General features: G+C 45.5%; 1 protein-coding gene across 1 annotated transcript in view; it reads left to right on the top strand.

Moving 5' to 3' along the window:
• The window catches only part of MYLK (myosin light chain kinase), a 194,351-nt gene that overhangs the window by 163,592 nt on the left and 7,140 nt on the right, over positions 1-23,619 (top strand). The window contains exons 25-28 of the mRNA XM_042781400.1: positions 6,030-6,247; positions 8,720-8,843; positions 16,971-17,123; positions 19,948-20,071. Coding sequence (XP_042637334.1) covers positions 6,030-6,247; positions 8,720-8,843; positions 16,971-17,123; positions 19,948-20,071 — 619 coding nt within the window. The remainder of the gene's footprint in view (positions 1-6,029; positions 6,248-8,719; positions 8,844-16,970; positions 17,124-19,947; positions 20,072-23,619) is intronic.

Below are 23,619 nucleotides of genomic sequence, written 5' to 3'. Positions count from 1 at the left end.
CCACCCCTGGTAACCAACAAAGAAAATGTCCTCCAATATATAAACCTTTCCTTAACTTTTACAATAACGGACTAATACAATATTTGTCCTTTTGTGACTGTGTCTGTATTTTTTAAGAGTTTCCTTTCCTTTTTTCATATTTAAAAATAATAATAATAGATGATATGTTGTTGTTGTTGTTGTTATGTGCCATCGAGTCGGACCCGACTCATAGTGACCCCTCTTTGGGTTTCTGAGGCAGTATCACTGCCGAAGTAAGTTGCCCCATCTTCCTTCTGAGGAGTGGCTGGTGGGTTTGAAGCGCCAGCCTTCTGATTAGCAGTCACATGCCTTAGGCACTATGCTACCAGAGCTCCTAAAGATAATATAGTCACAGTGAAAATCATAAGAAAATGCACAATGAAGTCTGTCTCCCTGTCTGACCTGCCCCCCACTACAGGTAACCAATTTTATTGGTTTTGTCTGTAATCTTTTAACACAAAGGTAGTTTATCATATTTACTCTTCTATACTTTGCTTTTTTCATTCAGCAGTTTACCCTGGTGATAATCCCATATTGCTACTTAGTGAGCTTCCTCAGTCTCACAGCCCTATAATGTTTCATTGTGTGGATAAAGTACATAGATAATCTTCTGATAGAAACCAGCATGTCTGTAAGCTTGTGCATACATCATTTCACTCATGCCTGTATATATCTGTAAAACACATTCCCAGGAGTGGGAGTGTTGGATCAAAAGGTCTGTGCATGTGAAATTTATAGAGATACTGTAAAATTGCCTTTGGCATCCTTGGATAGCTCATCCTAAGCCTCTGTCCTTTGGAGAGAACTCTGTCAATGTCTTGGGGTTCCTTCCTTGGCAAGGGGAGGACACTAAGACATCCTCAAAGATATGTATGAATGGAACGTTAGCCTTTCCTCTCCCCTCATGTTATCAATACTTTGGTGTTTTTCCTTTTCCTTGAGAAGGGGAACAGTGGTTAAGAGCACAGACTTGAGTCAGATAATCTCACTTCAAACCCCAGCTCTGCCTCTTACTTGGTATGTGACCTTGAATAAGTCACTCAGCTGCTCCAGTCCTTAGTTTCATTTATTTTCCATAAGAAGAGGATATTAAAACCACCTCATGAATGCTCTGGGATTAAACAGCATAATGCATGGAAGGCACAGTGCTCTGTAATCGTTGGTATGATGTATTGATTTTTTTTCCCCGTGTCTTGGTCTTTTTTCCTGCTTAAAATTACTTGGTGAGCATTTTCTTGCTGGGAATATTTTAAAATCCAACTAAGTGTTGTGGAACAAATCTTAGCCGGTATTCAGAAAACCTGGGTTTGGATTCCACTGCTATGGAGTCATGATTTTGCATTTGTTAAACCCTACCAGTGAAAAGAGGCATTTGGATTGAAATAATCAGTCCCAAGATTCCTTTCTAGCTCTAAAATTATACAATTCTGGGGGAACTGTAAAAGACTCAGAGAAAATCTTAATTTGTCTCTTAGACTCAGTTCTCAGCCCTAAATTCAAACTTTCCTCCCCACTTCCAGAAAATATTTGGCCAAGTCATGGCCTCACTCGGTCTACCCTCACAATACTCTTCTGGGCTGCAGTTTTCCATATTTATTACACAATGAGTCAATGAGTCCGAGCAGTGTGGGCTTGTAAGGATGTGTGAAGAAATGTCTTCTCTTTAGAAGTCAAACCTTGAGCAAGTTCGTGAGAGGGGAAAGGGAGGGTCAGGAGGTAGCTGAGCCTGGGTAAGGCCGAGCAGCAGCACCAGTGGGCAGAATACCATACTTAGTTTGGAATTGGGAGTTGGCAAGCCAGATGGAAAATGTAGGGAGAAAAACGTAAAAGGCTTCAGCTGGCCTGGCTTTCATCCCTCCTCCCTGTGCCTCCCCTATGGACAGGAGCGAGTCTTACACGCATGGATGCCAGAGGATTAGCTTGCATTTGGGGTAAGAAGCTTGCCCTTGATAAGAGCTCAACAAGAGAAACATGCAGCAGGTTCATACTCAATTCATACGTCCCCTCCAGTTGAAGCATTCTAAGACTTAGCCACTGAGAGGGGCAGGATTGATTTTCAACAGTACAATTTGCTGTTTTCTCTTTGATGGAGAAACAGCGATTAAGGGATAGCTGGTGGTATAGATAAATGAAAGCGTATTCCAGGGCCCCAGGCTTCAGTTCAGCTACCTCAGGTATAGTGAGAAACAAGAATGAGTGTGTCTTCAGCTTTTCTGACCTCTCATTACTGGGTAAGCCTCCATCATTACAGCAGCATTGCTCTGAGACAGAGGTTCCCTCAGGCCCTTGGCCTGGAACCTTGGCTTGACCTTTTAGAAGTGCTTGGGACCTTCCAAGTGGTGGTGGGCCCTGAGCCCTGGAGTGGAAGTATATTCAGGCCAAGTCATCCACAACCGAGCTCGCATGTCTTTATTGTTGGTAAAAGTCTCAAAGAACGTCCAGCTGGGTGCCATAGACAAGGTGTAGAAGTAAAAGGGCCCCTAATAATACCCTTCCTTCTGCCAAGTGATTAGGTAACCTTGGTACTAGTAGGTATTCATTCACTCACTCACTCAATATTAATTTATTAAACACACATTTCCTCTGGTCAGGTCTTTCCCCAGAATTGTCCCATCTCTGCAGATGGAGGCTTTTTCTATCAAACCAATACTTTCCACTCATAGTCTTGTGCTTTGTGAAGAGAAACTGACTGAACCATTAATCCTCTTTGTGTAACCTCTTCCATCCTAAGAAATAACAGTTTTCAAAATATAATTAATTAGCATATCACATAAATTTGAATTGGTTTGAACCTATACTAAATAGATCACCTCTAGAAATGCAGCAGCAACCATCTCCAAGCCTCAGATTTCTACCTCTCATGCCTCACACGTTCCCAAGGGCACTGCAAATGACGGTGACTTGCTTTTTCAGAATATTTTAAATTCAAAAGCAAACATTTTGGGACACCTGGTCTGTGCCAGATATTGCCAGTTTCTAGTTAGGGTCTGGGAGCTCTGGTGGTGTGCCTAAGGCACTTGACTACTAACCAGAAGGTTGGCGATTCAAACCTATCAGCGACTCCTCGGAAGGAAGGTTAGGCAATCTACTTCAGTAGAGATGTCGCCTCAGAAACCCAAGGAGGGGTCGCTATGAGTCAGAGACAACTCGATGGCACATAACAACAGTTAGGGTCCAGAGGAGTTCTGAATGGCACAAACAGGTAAGTGCTTGCCTACTAAGTGAAAGGTTGACAGTTCAAACCTCTGTGAGAGTACGTCTGGAGAAAGGCCTGGTAATGTGTTTGCAGAAACTTGCTGGCTGGCTGAAGGCCCTCCAGAGCAGTTCTACTGGGCACACATGGGGTCACTGTGCCTTGGAATCTCCTTTGATGACAACTGGTTTGGTTTAAGTAAAAGTCTAGAAAGCTAGACAGTGCCCAGACATGTCCACAACTTTAGAACAGGCCAGACTTGATACAAAAAGTACAGACATGCTTTCCCAGGGAGGGAAAGAACATTTCATATGGAGAAATTAGGAGTGCTTTCTCAAGGAAAGTAAATTTCCAGTTGGCATCCCAGGAATAGAAATTGAGTAAATTAGTGTTTCACAAACTTATCTGATCATAAGACTGACCTGGAGTATGATTTGGGGTACTTATTAAAAACATAGGTCTTCAGATCCCTCCCAAGACTTTTTGAATCAAAATCTCCATGGTGGGAGCTTGTGAGTCTGTATTTTAAACAAGAATCCCAAGTGTTTCTTAATAATAAAAATTTTTTAGAAAAATTAACACTAACATAGAGTACTTGGTATATGTCAGGCACTCATCTAACCACTTTACCTGTATTAACTTATAGCAAGCAACCCTGTGAGGTGGTGCTGTTTTTATCTGCATTTTACAGATGAGAAAATCAAAGCACAGTGATGTCAAGAATCAGCTGAGTCCTAGAATATAGATTATACAGTTGGATATGAAGCTTCAGTGGCTAACAGTAGAAAAGCAGGTCTTGATGACAGAGCGCCACCTGCTGGCCACCCAGGGATCCCTTCTTTGTTGTTAATGTGCCATTGAGTCGGACCTGACTCATAGCGACCCCTCCTTGGGTTTCCAAGGCAGTATCACTACGGAAGTAGATTGCCCCATCTTCCTTCCGAGGAGTGGCTGGTGGGTTTGAAGCGCTAGCCTTCTGGTTAGCAATCAAGTGCCTTAGGCACTACGCTACCAGAGCTCCCCTTCTTGGGTTGGTTCTAACGTCAGTTCCAGCATTCCCCAGCCATCACTGGCCTAAGCTGACTTTACTGAATCAAGTGTTTGTGATGTGGTGATGGAGGGGGACGGAGAGAGGCTGCAGTAAGCTTGGCCCCATGGTACTTCCCTGCCTGTCTCTCCCTTGGGCGTCAGTGACAAGACCCACCTGTCCCATCACAAGTTGTTAAAGGATGATTAATATGTGCTGAGCTCAGACTGTATGCCAGGCATGAGTTCCTTTATTCCTAACAATTCTATGAGGTATGGGCAGATAAGGAATGGAGTTCAGAATGGTTAAGTAACTTGCCTAAGGTCACACTGCTCATAAGAGGCAGGGACAAGATTCAGACTCAGCTCTTTCCCCCCTTCATGACTCCTCTTAGGATAGAGACCCTTGTAAGAGGATATGCCCAGAACAAAGCCCACTCATCCTTGTTCAGCTGGTGGGCCCGTAGGTTACTGAAAAAAAAAAAAAAAAAATTAGTTTCCTGATTAAAAAAAAAAAAAAAGTTACCAGCAAACATTTTAAACTTTCTGAGCAGGGAACAGTAAAGTTGGGTCAGCTGGGACAGGGAGCAGAGAGGGCCCATGACCAGGCCATAGAGCCTTGTATTTGCACTGAAGGCAAGATCCTGGCTGGCTGAAGCCCCTGGAGCAGGCTTGGCAGAGCATGCCTGGCTGTGGGCCTCAGAAGCATGGGGCTGATTGACATGACTGGGATCCAAAGTCTATTCAGATAGGAAGGACTTACCACACACGTCCAGCCCGAGCTATGAAGGGATTGAGGCGAGACAAGTTAGTTACAGCTGGAAGGAGCAAACTGATACCATAGGCCTACCGAGAGGGTAAACATCTATGACCTCTGTAGATATAATGGGTTGTTCTTAGTTGCTGTTGAATTGGCTCCAACACATGATGACCTCGTGTCCAACAGAAGGCAGCATTGCTCAGCCTGTGCCATCTTCACCACGGTCCTTATGCTCAAATCCATTGCTGTGGCCACTGTGTGTTTTGAGTGTCTTCCAACCTATGGGGCTCATCTTCCCACACTATATCAGACAGTGTTCTATTGTGATCCATAGAGTTTTCATTGGCTTATTTTGGATGTAGATTGCCAGGGCTTTCTTCCTAGTCTATCTTAGTCTCGAGGCTCCACTGAAGCCTGTCCCCCATGAGTAACCCTGCATATTTGATATACCAGTAGCTTAGCTTCTAGAACCACAGCAACATTCAAACCACCACAGTACAACAAACTGACAGGTGGTGGAGGTGTAATGGGTTACAGACAACTAATTTTAGAAAACTTGCTGAGGCTTCTTCATATTTCTCTTCCTGGGTATGTAAATAAAATACTTATGAGTACTGAAGTATTTTAAACTTCAGTGTGCTATAGCTAAAAGACAAACTACAGTACAAGAATGTTTCCTTGTACATCTCTGTTATTTGGGAGAGAGACTGACTAGAGGTTGTCCTTTTGCTAAGAAGATTATGTCTGGATCTCATAGTTCATGCCTATCTCTGAAATTACCCCAGTTTAGATGTTTCTGAGTGCCCCAGAAGCTCAGTGGGTATAGGGCAGGGTCCACTAGCAGGAAACCAGGAGGCCCTGGTCCTCCTCCCATGAAGGAAGACAGGGATCAGCCCTGATAGAACCATGCCCTGGGACTCGGGAAGCTACAGAGTGCCCATCACCTCCATATCCAAGACTTTCCTGCCAGTGCCCTGCCAGCCCAGCCTCCGTGACCCTGGGGTCTTCCCGCTTCCTTCTGTTCCGCAGCGTGTCGGGGGGTGAGCTGTTTGAGCGCATCATCGACGAGGACTTTGAGCTGACGGAGCGCGAGTGCATCAAGTACATGAAGCAGATCTCAGAGGGGGTGGAGTACATCCACAAGCAGGGCATCGTCCACCTGGACCTCAAGCCCGAGAACATCATGTGTGTCAACAAGACGGGCACTAGGATCAAGCTCATTGACTTCGGTCTGGCGAGGAGGCTGGGTAAGGCTGTTACCTTACCCTCTCACCTTACCTCTCCTGCTGCCACCTGCATGCAGGGACCCTGGCTGTTGGTGTTCTACACATTATGTATTGGAGGGAGGTGCAGGTTAAAATCAGAGACCAAGGAGACCACTCAGATGCAAATCCTGCCTCCACCACTTACTAGCTATGTGAGTGGACACATCATTTAACCTCTGGGCCTCAAATTTTTTATTTGTAAAGTAGGGATAATAGATAGCACCTCATACAGCTGTTTCAAGGACTAGATGCATTAAATGAGGTAAAGAGGTAAGATCAGTGCCTTGCACATTTTAAGTACTATGTTGTTGTTGTTATGTACCGTTGAGTTGGACCCAACTTACAGCAACCCCTCCTTAGGTTTCTGAGGCGGTATCACTACAGAAGTAGATTGCCCAACCTTCCTTCCGAGGACTGGCTGGTGGGTTTGAACCGCCAGCCTTCTGGTTAGCAGTCCAGTGCCTTAGGTACTACTATGTAGGTGCTGGTATTTATTATCACCATCATCATTCCCTCTTGTAGCTTTTACTCTGATACCTTTAGCAGCAAATTCATTCATTTTGGTTAGCAGCCACATGTCTTAACCACTGTGCCAACAGAGCCCCTAAACCTCACTCATTTTGGTGTCAGTGACTGCTCACATTTGCATCATGCTGGACAGTTTCCAGGACCTCTGGTGGCGTAGTGCAGCAGAGGTGCTAAGAGGGGGGCTGGGGAAAGGTGGCCGGTGGCCTTCTTTCTCACCCCAGAAATCATTTTGGTCAGTGACTGCATCACATATGGCCCTCAGCTGCCCTGTTTATGTAGCACTTTGATATCTCAGTAACTAAGATAACAGCTTCACTCTCCATTTGCCACTCCCAAACATGGCCCCCAGGGTGGGGGGTGGGAAGGGCTGGCCATTCTTTCACCCTCCTGGAGGAAGCAGGAAGGAACTGGCCAAGGTAGTAGTACCCAATAAATCAGGAGGGACTAATCCCTGGAGAAGGACATCATACTCAGTCAAGTAGAGGGTCAGCAAAAAAAAGAGGAGGATTCTCTATGAGATGGATTAACACACGGCAGCAACAATGAGCTCAAACGTAGCAAGGACTGTGAGGATGGCACAGGACCAGGCAGTATTTCATTCTGTTATATATAAGGTTGCTATGAGTCAGAGCCAAATGGATGGCACCTAACAAATCTTCTCCCAGGATGCCCAGTCCTGGACGAAGCAGCATTGATCATGAAGGGAACAAGCAGACAGGTTCTGGCAGGCTGTGACTTATTGTTGATCGGTGCAGGCGGGTGAGAAGCACGCCCTAATGCTGAGAGCAACGCCCCAGCTCTGCTGTCTCCAGCTCACGGGATGGGATGGGGGCAGTGGCTGGCATGCATGGCCTGCCTTTGGACTGTAACCATCAGCAAACTAAACTGATAGGCAGGCCATGGCCTCAGGAGGTGGCAGTGTCACTGGAAGCATCACAGCCCAAGAAACAGAACATACAGATTACCTTGATAATGGAATATTGCAGAAGAGTGGTGTCCATCAAGGACCAGTGGATTGGGAAGTGGGTAAAATGTAGCAGGAAAGGCTAGGGTTCAGGCAGAGCGTCCACGTCAGGAGGGCTGTTCAGTGCTTTGTTTTGGAACATTTGCTGTAAGTGTTGTAAAATTTAGACAAGACCAGATCGGGCCCCCAGGCCAAAGGTCTGCCACCCCCACTGTTAGCTTCTTGGGAGCTGGGGTCTATGAAGGGGTGATTGGGAGCCATCAGCACATCCTCACCTGTACTTTAAGTCAAGGTCTATCTCCCCTGGCCTTCTCCCAGCAGATCCCAGGAAGAGAGACACACAGCTATAAGATAAGTAGGGGAGGCAGTCTAGTAGCATGGTCAAAGACATGGCTCAGGAGTCAGACAAGCTGGGTTTAAGTCCTGACTCCACCACTTATTAACTGGGCGAGAAATCACTTCACTTTCCTGGGTTCCGCCTCCCTCCTCTGTAGAATGGGCACCAGGCCTACCTCTTAGGGTTGTTGAGAATATTAAATAGGAAAATCCATTTAAAGCGATTAGCATGGTACATAAGACACAGTCACTGGACAGTGAATGTTAGAAATTTTTATTGGGAATAAGTCATGATCCCTGCCTGGGGGAACTCAAAGAAAAACAGACACACCAGCAAAAAGATCATTCAGTGACACGTGCTTTGACGAGCACAAAATACAATGGTTTGGCCTCTCCTCCTCCTCCCTACCCCACTCACGACGTTCAAGGTAAGTATTCTTTTCACTTCATTGACGTATTTATGCACTTGTCTAAGGAGAACAGATGTCTTGTATTATTTATTTTCCATGGGGAAATCCCCTAAAGGCCAATCCCCATCTGTACCCAACACACAGGCAGGGTGGCCACTCACTGTGAGCTGGTTCTGAGATGGTCTGGCCATTGATCCCTCTCCATCCTGGTTACAGAGAATGCGGGGTCTCTGAAAGTCCTCTTTGGCACCCCTGAGTTTGTGGCTCCAGAAGTGATCAACTATGAGCCCATTGGCTACGCCACGGACATGTGGAGCATCGGGGTCATCTGCTATATCCTGTGAGTCCTTGGGCACATGGGTGGGAAGGGTGGGGGAGGAAGGACCCAGAGAGTCCTGCAGGGGAACCTGAGAGCAGGCTGCCCTGACATTGTGAGGGGCCATAGTGGGTGACAATGGGAACAATGCTCCAGAATCAGGAGGGTAGCGAGCCCACACGCCTGTGCTTCTGCATTATATTTCTGTAGGAAAGTAGTTCCACACACTGAAATCCCCACTCTGGGTCCCACACTGTCCCCAATGCTCGCCCATGGGGGCCTTTGATCATGAGAGTGTTTGGTCAGGTGAGCCCACAGAGAAAGAGGAGGGACTCAGGCATGTGTCTCCTCTGGGCATCATCACCGTCTTCAAAGGACAGCACACCATCCCCAGAGGATGTGCCCAACTATTCCCCTCATCTCTGAGAACAGAATATGCACTTCTGAAGAGGTAGAGGCTTTAGCAGGTCCAATGGACAACAGAGAGCAACACAGTAACTAGAATTGGGAGATCAGGTGGGAAATTTTGAAGCCATTTCAATGAACAATGCAGGGGAAAAAGAGGCAAGGCCAGTCATCTGGGCCAGTGCTTCACAAACACTGATATGCAGGAATCAACTGGACATCTTAAAATGGAGATTCTGATTCAGAAGGTCCAGGGCCCTAGATTCCACATTTCTAACAAGTTCCAGGTTGCCCCATGGTGCTGACCACACTTGGAGTAACACAGGTCTAGAACACACCCTCTGGTGGGATCTTATTGGTTGATCCTGGAAGCCCAGGTTTCAGGCAGTCATTAGCCCCAAAGGCAGCCCCTCCACTTGTGTAACAACAGTTACAGGATGGTCACTCCACAGATGCAGATATGCATGCGTTCATTAAATAAAAAAGAAAAGAAAAAATTAAACATTCTCATAAAAAAGGTCTTAAGAAAGACCTCTAAGAATACTTTCTCAGACCCCTGGTATCTTCACTCTCCAGTGTGAGAAATGGCGCTGGATGATTCTGATATCCAGCTTCGTTTAGGGGGCCATTTAAAAAGGCTTTAGCAGATGTGTGGTGACGTTTGGGTGTGTGACTTTTTCACACGCTCAGGGGTTTTACTCTAACTGTGTCCTCTTAGCACAGCCACTATCAGTTCATCTGTGTCACAGGCTCTGTACCCCAGAGAGTGTTCTTCCCTGCCCAGGGTCACCCCCACCTGCACAGCCCCTCCTCAAACCCCTCCCTAAGCTGCTGAGAAGAAGCTCCCTGGCCAGGAGCACCTTTCCCTGGCTCACCCTAGTTCAGCCCCCTCTGGGAAAAAGGGGAGCTGATAAGTAAAGAAAACTCCAGGCTTACTTGGTAAGTAGGCCTAACAGGGTCATCTGGTTGCCCAGGCCTGAATGGGGCTGACACTGCATCTCTGGACCCTGAGACACTGTCCTTGGCCAGCTCACTCTGTTCAGATTCAGCTTCCTGGTGGCCTGACCTGGTTCCTCTTCAGCCATCAAGGAAACTGGCCTTCTGTTTGCTCTTCAGTCTGTTTTCCTACCACAGTGTGGTAAGGACCGTCTGCAGCCATAGATTCACATGTAGGATCTTACTAGATCCTCAGGACATGCTTGCGAGGGGCTCTTGGCTGGGATTTGACCACATTTGGCATGGAGGTGGTTGGGGCCAAAGAAGCCCACATGGCTGCTGCCCAGGTCCCAGAGAAGTTGGCAGGGTGACTGATCATCATAGTTCGCTGGGATTGAGTGATTTCCCAGGATATGGACTTTCTGTGCTAAAACAAGGATGGCTTAGGCAAACCAGGATGATTGGACTCCCTCCCTACTGATCAGTAACAGAGCAGTGACCAGATTGCTCAGTAAATCATCGCTGTGAACACACTGTGTGACCTATACCCAGATCAGGAGACTAAGTTTTGGGAATAGATAGTGCTAACGGTAACACAACCCAGTGAATATCATTAATGTCACTGAATTATACACTTAACAATAGTTAAAATGGCATAATTTTTTATGTATTTATTTTACCATAGTAAATTTTAAAAAGAAGAAGAAAGAAACCAAATAGTCCCAGGAACTCAGCAACCTTTCTGGCCTCCCTTCCCAGTCACTACCCCTCCCCTTCCAGAGATAACATTATCCTCATATCTAGCATCATAAATTAGTCTTTCCTATTCTTGAAGGGGAGCTCTGGTAGCATAGTGGCTAAGACACTTGCCTGCTAACCAGACGGCTGGCGGTTCAAACCCACCAGCCACTCCTCGGAAGGAAGGTTGGGCAATCCTACTTCCGTAGTGATACTGCCTCGGAAACCCAAGGAGGGTCGCTATGAGTTGGGTTTGACTCGACGGCACATAACAACAACAGCAACATTCTTGAAGTTGGGAGCTCTGGTGGTGTAGTGCCTAAGGCATTTGACTGCTAACCAGAAGGCTGGCAGTTCAAACTCACCAGCCACTCCTCAGAAGGAAGGTTGGGCAATCTACTTCTGTAGCGTTACCACCTCAGAAACCCAAGGAGGGGTCGCTAGGAGTCAGGATCAAGTAATGGCAGTGAGTTTGGGTTTTGTTTTTTGGTTTTTTTTTTTTCAGTGTTCTTGAACGTTATATAAACAAAATCATGCAGAAAGAAATGTTTGGCTTCTTTTGCTCAACACTGTTCATGAGATTCATTCTTATTTGTGTGTGTAGGTGTAGATTGTTGATGTTCAGTGGTCTGTAGGATGCCATGGTGTGAGTATAGAAACCAGTTGCTGTCCAGGTGATTCTGACTCATAGTGACCCAGTGTCAGTATACTTGCTCCATAGTTTTCAATGGCTGATTTTTTTTCAGACGCAGTTTAACCAGATCTTTCTTCTGAGGCGCCTCTGGGTAGACTCAAACCTTCAACCTTTTGGTTAGCAACCAAGCTCATTAAATGTTTGGGCCACCTAGGGACTCCTGAGGAGCTCTGGTAGCATAGTGCCTAAGGCACTTGACTGCTCACCAGAAGGCTGGCGGTTCAAACCCACCAGCCACTCCTCGGAAGGAAGGTTGGGCAATCCTACTTCCGTAGTGATACTGCCTTGGAAACCCAAGGAGGGGTCGCTATGAGTCGGGGCCGACTCGATGGCAAACAACAACAACAACAACAGGGACTCCTGAGTGAATATAACCGAATATATTTATCCCTTCTGCCTTGATGGGCTTTTTAGTACTTTCCAGTTTGGGGTATTAGACATTTTCTGGTACATGCCTTTTGCAAACATCTTCATGTTTCTATTGGATATATAATCTAGAACTAGAATTACTGGCTTCTCCTCGGAAGGAAGGTTGGGCAATCCTACTTCCGTAGTGATACTGCCTCGGAAACCCAAGGAGGGGTCGCTATGAGTCGGGGCCGACTCGACGGCACATAACAACAACAACAACAACAAAGAGCATTTTATTTTAAAATGAAAATTATTTTAGGTGATGGAACACAGTACTTTGGATAATGTTATATTGTTTACTAGATTACTTTGAAAACTGAGACCAAGAAATAGGAAAGAATTTTTGAAATAGGAGAGAAAATAATTTTGACAAACGGGCACCAGCCTGAAGGTGTGTGGCCAGGAGGACACCAAGAGGGAGGCAAGGTGTGTGTGAGAGGGAGGCAGTGAGGAGCTGGTGTACCTGGCCCTGGCCTCACTGCTGTGGGCCACTCTGCCCTCCGGAACATTGCCGGGCTGACTCTCACAGGGGGAACTGGGATCTGGGAGTTCCTGTTCCAAGCATGTGTTGAGCACATGCGGCCAAAAGTAAAAGTTAGAGCCAACAGATTGCTTCCAGTAAGTCCCTGCTATGAAAAATTCAGGCATAGCTGCTGGCAGCACCCCAGAAGCAATTCTCTGGCGGCCCTTATGACACCCTCTGCCCCTACGCTGAGTCTTGTCCCAGGGGCCCTCCCCTCCCAATCTCCTTTCTGGGGCCGTGAGAGCTAGAAGTTGGAGGGAGAAAATAGAGAGGCTATGTGATAACTCATTTATTGTTCAACACATATTTAGCAAGTACCTCCTAAGCAAGGAGAGTTCTGTCACCACAGGCTAGTCTGACTTTACTCGAGAAACTGCTTCCCAACCCAGCAGAGAAATCCTGTCCTGGCGTCTGAGTCACCAACTCAATTGCTGGCCTGGGTTGTCCAGGCAGGATAATGGAGCAGGAAGGGCTGTAGGACCCCTGCCCTCTCATCCCTGATTCTGAAGGGAGTTAGGAGATTTCTTGAATCTCCTGGAGAATTTTCTGAAGCTGTTGCTGTTAGTTATCTTCTGACCCCATCTTTGCAGAGTAGCACTGTCCCAGAGGGTTCTCAAGGCTGTGGCCTTTCAGAGGCAGATCACCAGGCCTGTCTTCCAAGGTGCCTCTGGGTGGGTTTGAACCGTCAACCTTTCAGCTAGTAGTCAAGTGCTTAAAAATTTGTACCACCCTGGGACTCCTTTTCTGAAGTTAGCAATACCCATTTGGTCTCTGGCCTCAAAGGGGATGGGGAGGTGCAACACCAAGGGGATAGAGGGGCAAGACTAGGCCACACTTCACTGTGAAATGCCTCCTTTTCTAAGATGTCTGTTCTCTCCTTTTTCTCTCTCCCCTATTTTCTGAGGAGTTGGTGTTCCCTAAGGAGCCCTGGTGGTACAGTGGTTAAAACACTTGGCTGCTAACCAAAAAGCAGTTCAAATCCACCAGCTGCTTCATGGGAGAAAGCTATGGGAGCATGCTTCCATGAGGATTACAGCCTTGGAAACCCTATGGAGCAGTTCTACTCTGTCCTATAGGGTCGCTATGAGTTGGAATTGACTCAGTGCAGTGGCTTTGGTTTGGGTTTGGTGGAGATCAAAATCCTTCTCTGTGCCCCTCAACCCCACTCCAGAATTCCTTCTCTCCTTCCCCTCTCCCAAACCAAAATGAAGAAGCAATTAGTATTCCACTCTCCTACCATCTTCCTGACTGCACCCAGTGTCATAAACTTCCATTTCAGCATGTGTTGTGGCTAATTCTGAGGACAGCAACCCAGTTCTCTGTGGGAGGAGTCCCAGTGCCCGGGCATTAGGTACCTGCTCAAACTGGGCTTTGAATACAGGGCTCTTCAGAGGACCCAGGTAGCCTCTTGCTTCTCTGTTAACGTGACTTACCCCCAGGTCCCTGCCTCCCAAGCCACTGCACAGAAGAATACTCAGCTCTTCCTGTGGTACTGCCCCACCCTGTCTCTGTCTCCCAACCAGACTAGGCAATGAGTATCTGAAAGCTAAAATGGAATCAAAGATGCACCTCTTCCTAATCGCTCAATAGTTCTGCTTGCCAATGTGTGGTCCCCTCAGCTGGCCACTCCTGCAGCAAGACCATCTGTGTGCTGCTTAAAACATAGAGAAAGTGTAGTCCAGGAGGCATTTCTGCATCCTCCTCTCACCTGAGGTTTTGCCACAGGGAGAGAAGAAGAATTATGACGTTAGGATGCCCTACAGCCATGACCTTTGTGATTCATCGGCACAAAGACTAACATGTGACCATTAAAAATGAGTGAGAACACTCAGGATATACTTGTGAAAGTCCATAAAAACACAATGTCAAGTGGAGAAAAAGTAGATCATTCAAGATGCCCATGCTGATTGCAATCTTGTGAAAACTAGATGAACCCATCAGTTACAAACTAGATAAGACCAGGAAGAGGGGAACACAGTTGTGTTTTTAATGCTGTGGTGGTTTTGTTTGCAGAGTGGTTGATTTCTAACAAATAATGGTTGATATATATATATGAAGACACATGAGCCTTAAGCAAATTCTAGCAATAAATATGTGTGTGTATACATATATATATACATATATAACGAAAAACCAAACTCACTGCTGTCAAGTTGCGTCTGACTCATAGCGACCCCTCCTCGGGTTTCTGAGGTGGTATCACTACAGAAGTAGATTGCCCAACCTTCCTACGGAGGAGTGGCTGGTGGGTTGGAACTGCCAGGCTTCTGGTTAGCCGTGAAATGTCTTAGGTACTACACCACCAGAACTCATATATATATATATATATATATGTATATACACATGCATACATGTATGTATATATATGCCAAAGGTATTTGACTACTAACCAGAAGATTGGTGGTTCAAACCTACCAGCCACTCCATAGAAGGAAAATGAGGCAATCTACTTCCGTAAAGATTTACTGCCTTGGAAACCTGATGGGGGTTGCTATGAGTCAAAATCCACTTGATGGCAGTGGGTTTGGTTTTGGGGTATATATCATATATATATACACACGATCCTGCAAAATCCCACCACCCAGAGACAGCATCAGTGAAATTTGAGCACTCTCCTCATCATCTTGCTCTGCCCCCATGCCATGTTTTATTTTAGAGACGTGCTCTTTAATTGGGAGAACTGTAGGGAGCTTGGCAGGCATGGAGCCAACCAGGACAAGGAGGGCATTTCAGAAGGATGGGATTGCCAGGAAGGAGGAACCAGAGGCCAAAGGCGAGGAGGCTCTCCCTGACTGTGAACATTGCAAAGATTAAAACCTATCTGTGCAGGATTACAGCTCCTAATTAGGAAAGGAGATTTGCAGAAGGGACCTTTCAGCATTCCACAGCAGGATTGTTTGCTTTTGGAGTGCTGCAGGACTTTTTCCCCCTGTGGATTCCAGTGGAAAATGTAAAGGAAGCAGGTATCTGACAAGCCAGAGTTGGGCTGCTTCTCGGGGCTCTCACAGGCTACACAGGATGCTGAGACCATGAGAGGGAGGAGGCCCAAGGAATTCTAGCCTGGTCCCCTGGTTGTATTAAAGGGAAAACTGAGGCCCAGAGAGGGAAAAGGAGTAACATATAACAATGCAGGCTCAGGGACTGGTGACCTGCCACCCTTCCCTCATTGTGATATGACTGAGAGTGAATATCTCCATGCCTTCTTAAGATAGAAATCAGTGCCATGTTTTAAGAAGATGCAATATACAAAAATATATATATTATGCAGAAACACAAAATAGTTAGAGTGAAATAATTCACACTGCAAAAGTTTTCTTCTCTTTACAAAAATTTCACCACAAGCTTCCTTCCAAATAAATGCGTTTTGATTTGCAAAACTAGTTTTCAGTATTGGTGTATTTCATAAACTGGTACATCAAATGCCAAAACAGCAGCAGAGGGGTTTGCATTATTGTTTATGATGACAGATTCATAAGAATTTGAGGGAAGGGGTGTTAGCAAAGCCTTAGTTTGGGAGGTTAATGGCATGAGACCCATACTGTGGGGCTCAAGTGAAATCAGGACAGAACCAGCTGCATCATTTGTGGGGCTCAGTGTAAAATAAAAAGTCTACTTGTTCAAAAATCATTAATAAATTCAAGATGGCAACAGCAGACCATTAAACCAAATGTGGACTCTCCTAAGAAAGGACCCTGGGCACAGGTTGCATGCTCACGAAGCCACCCCAAGTCATGTTAAGTCTGGGTTATGTGTGGCTGGTCTGAAGATGAGGTTCACAGAGGTGAGAGGTAAATCCAGGAAACCATGAATCTATTCAGTTTGACTTTTAGGTTCAAGAGACCATTAGTTGCCAAATTTTATTTGGCTTAAGCTACTGGTAAAATAAGTCAGTCCTGAGATCACAGATGGGTGAGGCAGTAGAATTGATTCAGAAAAACTGTATAATACCTATGATCAGAGACCAAGCTCCTTACTGTGGACCAGCCTTGTGCCAGTGCTGTCCATTCCAATTTGTTTATTATTTAATTATTTATTATTTAATTTTCATAGAAATGTTAGTGTAATGGGGTTGAGAGTATGTCTAGAGACATGCACTCGGCTGTGATGTCAGATCTCACTGGGCACCTGGCTGTGATGTCAGATCTCACTGGCTGTGAACCCTTGGGTGGGTTATTTACCCCTACTCTGTGCCTCAGTTTCTTCATCCATAAAACAAAGTAGTAAGAGGTACCTACATGGTAGGCTGAGAAGAGACCAGAACACAAATACCGCTAGAGAACCACATATTTCTTTATGGAGGTAGAAGAAGTGGGTGTGAAGCCCACACAGTGTGAGTTTGGGGCTGCGGAGATTTCTCTCCATGTGGAACTGTAGTGATTCCATGCGGGCCCCTCACCTTTGACCTCACACAGTCACTGCTGCTCTCCTGCTCTTATCTCCCCAGGGTCAGTGGACTTTCCCCCTTCATGGGTGACAATGATAATGAAACCTTAGCCAACGTTACCTCAGCCACCTGGGACTTCGACGATGAAGCATTCGATGAGATCTCCGATGATGCCAAGGATTTTATCAGCAATTTGTTGAAGAAAGATATGAAGTAATTAGTTGAGCTTTTAGTCCTTTCAGCTCCCCTACTCCCTGGACTGGCGTCAGGAGGCAGCAATCTTACTTGTTTATTGTTTCTTCCCTCCTCCTGAGGAAGGGAAGGCAGGCATTGGGAGGGACCAAGCCAAGTGTGTGTGTGGGGAGGGAGGGCGTCTTCATAGGCTTCAGTTCCTTGACTAGTCACCATAGTAAGTCTTTTAAGGCATAGATCCTCATAGAGCACAAAAGCTACTTAACCAAGCATCGTAGCTTACTCTTAACCAAGTATTGTAGCTTACTCTGCTTGAACAATATCTATTATTTTATGTGTGTGATTGTGGCTTATAGAAGCCCTGCATCTTCAGGGACCCTGGGGGATAGAGGGTGAAGGAAGTAGCCTCTCAAAAAGCAAGAGCAGATGACAGAAGCTTCATTAGAGTCTATCTATGAGTCCCAGTCATCCCCTGGATTATCTAACTTGATGTTTTCTCTATCTAAATTATTTAAGAACTGCCTGCCTGAATATGGCCAGGTGAGGCTAGAATCCCAGGCCACTAGGCTCAGCCCTCCCTCCACTCTCTTTGTGCCCCGATAATATTGCAGACTTTGAGGTTACCCTTCTGCCTTCTGGGGCTTCCTGGAGCTTCCCAAGGGGTGAGAGGATAAATATATAAAACACTTGTGACCAGTGGTAGGTGGTGTGTTCAGGTGTCTAGTTGCATAAGGGTGTGTGAAAAGGTCAGGTATACAAGGCACTTGGTGAGTATTCCAGCAAGAGCATGGGAGCTTGGGCTATAGAGGGGGACTAGAGCAGAGGAGGGGAGATTTGAGATGGTCTTTAGGTGTGACTGGACAGAATGAACTGGTGAGGACTCCCCTGGTGAGCAGAACCAGTTAAATTAAAGCAAGAAGGTAAGAGGTGCTGTAAGTGTGGAGGGAGGGCTGACCTGTCCCAGGGGAAGGGAGTAGTGAATGGGGGGGTGCCAGATGAGGTGAGCTAGCCTGTTGGGTCCCTCCACTAAAAAGCCCACTGCCATCGAGTTGATTCTGATTCACCATCCCATTGGGTTTCCAAGGCTGTAATCTTTATGACTGCCTTATCCTTCTCCTGTGGAGCAGCTGGTGGGTTTGAACCATTTACCTTTTGGTTGGCAGCCAAGCATTTTCACCACTTTGCCACCAGGGCCCCCTCACCCACTCTGTAAATCAAATGGCCAGATGACTCAGGGGCTGGCCCCAAAAGCCCCAAGGAGCTTGGAGTCGTATTTGGCAACAGGGAGCAGCTAGCTGTAAAGCTTGTCAGGGGTGTTGAAATAGGTGGTATGCCAAAGGATGAAGAGGGAGCAATGGCCTAGTCTCCAGAGGCAGGCAGACACCCTGCACTCAGCCCTGTGACTGTGCAGCAGTAATTCTAGCTAGGTCTACTTGGCCCATAGACCCCACTGAGGCTGTTGGCCTGACTGCTCCGTTCAGAGAAAGGCTCTTTGGGACAAGAGAGCACAGTTACTAAAGTAGTGATATCGGAGGTCTCTCAGGTGATTCTGTCTGGCTTTCCAGCTACTCACCACTTCTCAGTCCTTTTTAGCCATCTCAGAGCCAAATTCCCCCAGAGACTACTATACTCTTTACTCCTTGACAGCTGTATCTCTAAGTGTTTTGGTGCCTTTGTAACAGAAGCAGGCACTACCCAAAGGAAAGCGAGATGTTGTGGAAGCATCGAAGTTCCCTTCCAGTTTGAAGGATCCCCCACTTCCATCTCAAAGAGATGGAAACTTCCCTTCTAATAATTCTGCTCCAAGGGTGGCTTTTGTCAACTGATCTTTGTTCTCCAAGGATTGGGTAAACAAGGCATCTTGTATACGGCCTGTTTTCTTATCTGACCTTGAATTAATTCAGTAACGGGCTGTGTTGGGTCCCTCTGTACTCATAAAATGGACTCACCAAAGAACTGATCTTATTCAGATAGATTGAGACACTACAATCCCAACTCTTACATGTAGCATCTCAGAAAACTCCATATATCGGTATTTTTTGAAATATTTTTATATTATAAAGGTAATACATGTAAATTGTTGAAATTTGAAGAACATAGGGAAATTAAAATCACCCATAATCCCTTTATCTAAAGATCACTACATTTTGTTGTACTTCTTTTGAGTCAGTTTTCTAGCACATTAGTATTTGGTTCTTTGGTCTTTATTAGTGCCAGTAAAACTAAGGTTTATGGTAATGACCTTGAAATATTTCTAGATTCCCAGAGCTATCAGAAAGATTAAATGTGTTCCAATGTAGTTCTAAGGTTGTCATAATTCATAAATATATGTAGGACATACCTCTTTGAGTTAAAACAAGAAAAACCTAATATTCAACCACATGGTAAGATAAGGAGTTAAATGATTCTTGGAAGTTGGGGCCCACTGTATCACTTTCCCCTCTCTCAGATAGGTAGGCAGAAGGATTAGGCCACCAAAGCCCTCAGCCCCCATTGGGAACAACTGAATGAGCCCACTCTGGGTTTGGTGCCAGCCATCCCCACACAGGTCAGCCCTCCAGCACGTACTCTTGCTAGACCCCAAGTACAGGTCATGAGAGTCTAGTTGCTTCCTTGGTGGTTAGGCTTTCTTAACCCGGGCCTATGCTGGGTCCAGTCAGTGTAACCCAGACCAAGAGAGGAAAAGGCCAAGAGCACAGTGCCCCTGGTCATGGACAGACTAGAGCAAGGATCCCTGAGCTTTGCCCTGTGTGACTGTGGACAAGAGACCTCCCATGTCTGATCTGACCCATAGTCTCTGAGGTCCCCTCCTGCTCAGAAATCCTCTAATCTCTGCCTCCATCAGAAGCCGCCTGGACTGTACTCAGTGCCTTCAGCATCCATGGCTAATGAAAGACACCAAGAACATGGAGGCCAAGAAGCTCTCTAAGGACCGGATGAAGAAGTACATGGCAAGAAGGAAATGGCAGGTAATGAGGGGTCACTTTGGACTGGAATATTGCCCCTTCATATTTACTAAATTCAAGCCAGCTATTCCCAACTTGCCCTAGTCTCCCCCAAAAAAGTTTAAATTTATTTCTGAAATAGTTTGGGACCGATTTAGGCAGCTAATACAGGTACAGGATTGCATTCAGTCCTCTTATTGGTCCTAGCATAGCTCAAGAGAAATGGGTTTCTTAGCTACAACTGTCTCTCCAATTCTGCTTAGCTTTGTCCAGAGGGACTAGTGAGGGGAAGCCTCGGGCAGCCTGGCCTCACCTGGTTTACGCCCCTGACATTTCATGTCTGCATTGTAAGAATACGCAACATTACTTTCAGGTCTGTTTGGCAAACCTGGAGAATGTGATCTCCGTAAAGGCATTCTGATAGTCTTATATTTCTTTGTGATGAAATAAACAGGAGGCCACATGATGTAAAGAGAGAAACATGGGGAGTCCCTGAGTGGTACAATGGTTAATGCACTCGGCTGCTAGCCTAAAGGTCAGAGGTTCGAGTCCATCAGAGGCACTCAGAAGAAAAGCTTAGTGATCTATAAAAAATTTAGTTCTAGTTATTTACCCTCTAAGGAAGTCATATGCTACTAGCTACATGTCCTTGGGTAAGTGACTTAATCTTTCTGTCCCTTCATTTCTTCATCTGAAAGTGGGGTAAGAGCGGTACCAACTTCACAGCATTGCTGTAAGAATTCAAATGGCCCATAGTACAATGCCTGGCATATAGCAAGTGTTCAAAGATGATAATAGTAGCTAATCTGTACTGAGGGCTGACTGTGTGTCAGGGATGATCCAAAGCACTTTTTATACATTAAGTCTTTTAATCCTGCAAGGCAGGATTAAATTATATGTGTGTGTGTGTGTGTGTGTATTACTATATAATATATCTTATATATAATTATATATATATATTAATTATGTTATAATCCCCACTTTATAGACAAACTGAGGCAGAAAAGGGTTAGGAACCTCTCCCAGAATTATGTAGCTAGTAAGTAGAAAAGTCAGGATTCAAACCCAGAATATGGCTCCAAGGAACACAGTCTTAGCAACAACATAAAACTGCCTTTGATATCAAGATGGATAAAATTATCATCCAAAGCCATAGAGTAGTTATCATCTGTTTTATTATTTTTATCATCACTGTTACCATTATACAATTCCTGGGCTGCATGAGGGTGCATGGTTTCCTATACTCAAGGAATGTATACTGTAATGAAGAACTGAAGCAAGTAGACATAAAAGGACATAACACACACCAAGAATTATAAACTTTCAGTATAGCCCTCCATAACCATATATGAGTATGGACAGGAGAATGGTGCCAGTTGCAACCAGAATTGTATAAATGATGCTCGCAGGGGAGGATTTTGCAGCTAGGCCTGGAGCACAGGCTAGAACACAGAGAAGAGTGGGGAGAAGGCTCAGAGCTGGGACTGCACAATGTGAACGCTGGCTTGACAGGAGCAGAGGCTTAGAGCTGGAGAGTCAGGGGGTCTGAGGGCATTTAGACCTTTCCTATGTGGCAGAGAAAAAGGAAATCATTGTGACAGAGGCAATAGGGATACTGGTAATTTGCTACACAGGGTGACTAAACCACAGTTCCCTCAAAAGGTCCCACTTCATGCAAAGGTTGAGAGAGGGAGCAAAAGCAAAACTGGGTCTACAACTGTGCAAGTCCCACGTGGGGTCCCGCAGCACTCCTCCACAGTGGGAATTAGCTCTTGGTTAGCTTTGTGTGAAGGTTTAGGTCAGTCTCTGGGTCTCCTTCACGTATGAAATGAGAGTTGCAAAACCTGCCTTGCTTACCCTCTGGTGCTATTTGGATCCAATAAAATCAGAGTAGCAAATACTCTTTTAAAATAAATAAATAAAAAGAGGTCCACAAAATAAAAAAGTCGACTTTATTATGATAGGTCTATAGAGCTCAAAGAAACAGCGGTGTTTCCAGTAAGGACCGGGGGACTCTTGTGGAGGTGGAGCAGTCCTCAGAGCATGAGTCTAATGGGGTTTTGCTTGGGGGAGGCTGTGGGTTATGAGGCAGCCTTATTACCTCAGACTTTCTGAGCTCATTGGGACATCTGCAGATGGACAAAAGCCTAGACAGTGCCTAAACCCAGGGGATGGGCAGAGAGAAGAGATAAGGGAACAGGAAGGGAAGCAAATGGAATTTTTTATCAGAACAGTCAGAGAACCATAGTTTGTGCTGATATTTTAATTACTTAAATTTTCTTCATTTGGTTTACAATATGATTAACTATAAGGTTTTCTAGAAATGGAAGGGGCAAAAAAGAATAGAATTCAGAGAAGGAACCTTAATTTCATTTTTAAATGTAGATGGCAGAACTTGGAAGTGACTTTTCCACAAAAACAGTAGTCAGCAAAATTGCACACAAAAGTTGTCCACAAAAGCCCATTTAAGGCATAATGTACCTGAAGTGTAATTTCACTGGTAGTAGTTCAGCTACATCTGACCATCTTGAGTGACATTGCTTCCCGAGGAAAGTGTTTGCCACATTTTAACTCCCGGCACCAGGGCTTTGGCTCCCTCTACAATGTGGGTGCTCCCTCTTGGAGCAGTCAAGATTCTATCGGGGGAGAGGGACAGGGTGGAGTGGAGAGAAGTAGAGCGGGACGGAATGTGCTGGAGGGAGAGGGGCAGGGTAGGCACAGGTGGCCCAGTAACTCACTGTGGCTGCATGAGGCAAAGTACCTTGTGATTGTTCTAGTGTTATTCCCATAAAAGGCCCTAGGAGGAAAGAAGTAGTAAGGAGCAAAACCCTGCAAATAAGGCTATGTATAGATGATTAACCATATTATTGATCTTAGAATGAAGTTATTCCAAAAAGGAGCATATTTTTAATTTGTATTAAAAGAATTTTTAAACGGCATTGTAGTGAGGAATAGCAAGGTTGGGTAGGGTAGCTGAACAGGATGGTAGGGCTTTTGCATGCAAAGTGGAAGCAAGGACTAGGAATTGGAGGCCCATTGGCAACCATCTTTATTTTCTGGGCCATAGAGAAGAAGTAAGCGTTTGACTCAATAGAGCATAAACGATTCTTCACTACCATATTTGGATAGTATGAACTTCTCAGGAGTATATACATGGGGCCTATGATAGTTGTCTGGTTCCAGGGTGACCATCTTGTCCTGGTTTTTGAGACACTGTCCTGGTTTTAGCACTAAAAGACCCACATGCTGAAAAACCCCACAGAGCTGAGTAAACCTAGCTGGCTCTCAAAGAAGAGGGGAGAAGGCTGGTGTAGATACTGTCCTCCTGGAACTCAGGAATCCAGACTTGGCATTGCCCACATGAAAGAAAGAAAGGCTTTCTCAAAACAGGCATGGAAGTGACAGAATTGAAACTTTGCTTTGTTGATATTCCTCCATAAATTTCCAATAAAGGAGCAACCAGTTTTCAGCCCAAAGGCATGAAACTGTACCACTAGAACATACAGCTATATTTCTTTTTCATTTTTGCCAAATAGTTTCCTTACCAAATCTTTTTCATAAATCAACTTTGA

This window comes from Orycteropus afer, unplaced genomic scaffold (assembly GCF_000298275.1).
Source record: "Orycteropus afer afer isolate SDZICR_OR568_19922 unplaced genomic scaffold, OryAfe1.0 scaffold00114, whole genome shotgun sequence".
NCBI classification, from domain to species: domain Eukaryota; kingdom Metazoa; phylum Chordata; class Mammalia; order Tubulidentata; family Orycteropodidae; genus Orycteropus; species Orycteropus afer.
This window is presented reverse-complemented; position numbering and strand designations above follow the sequence as displayed.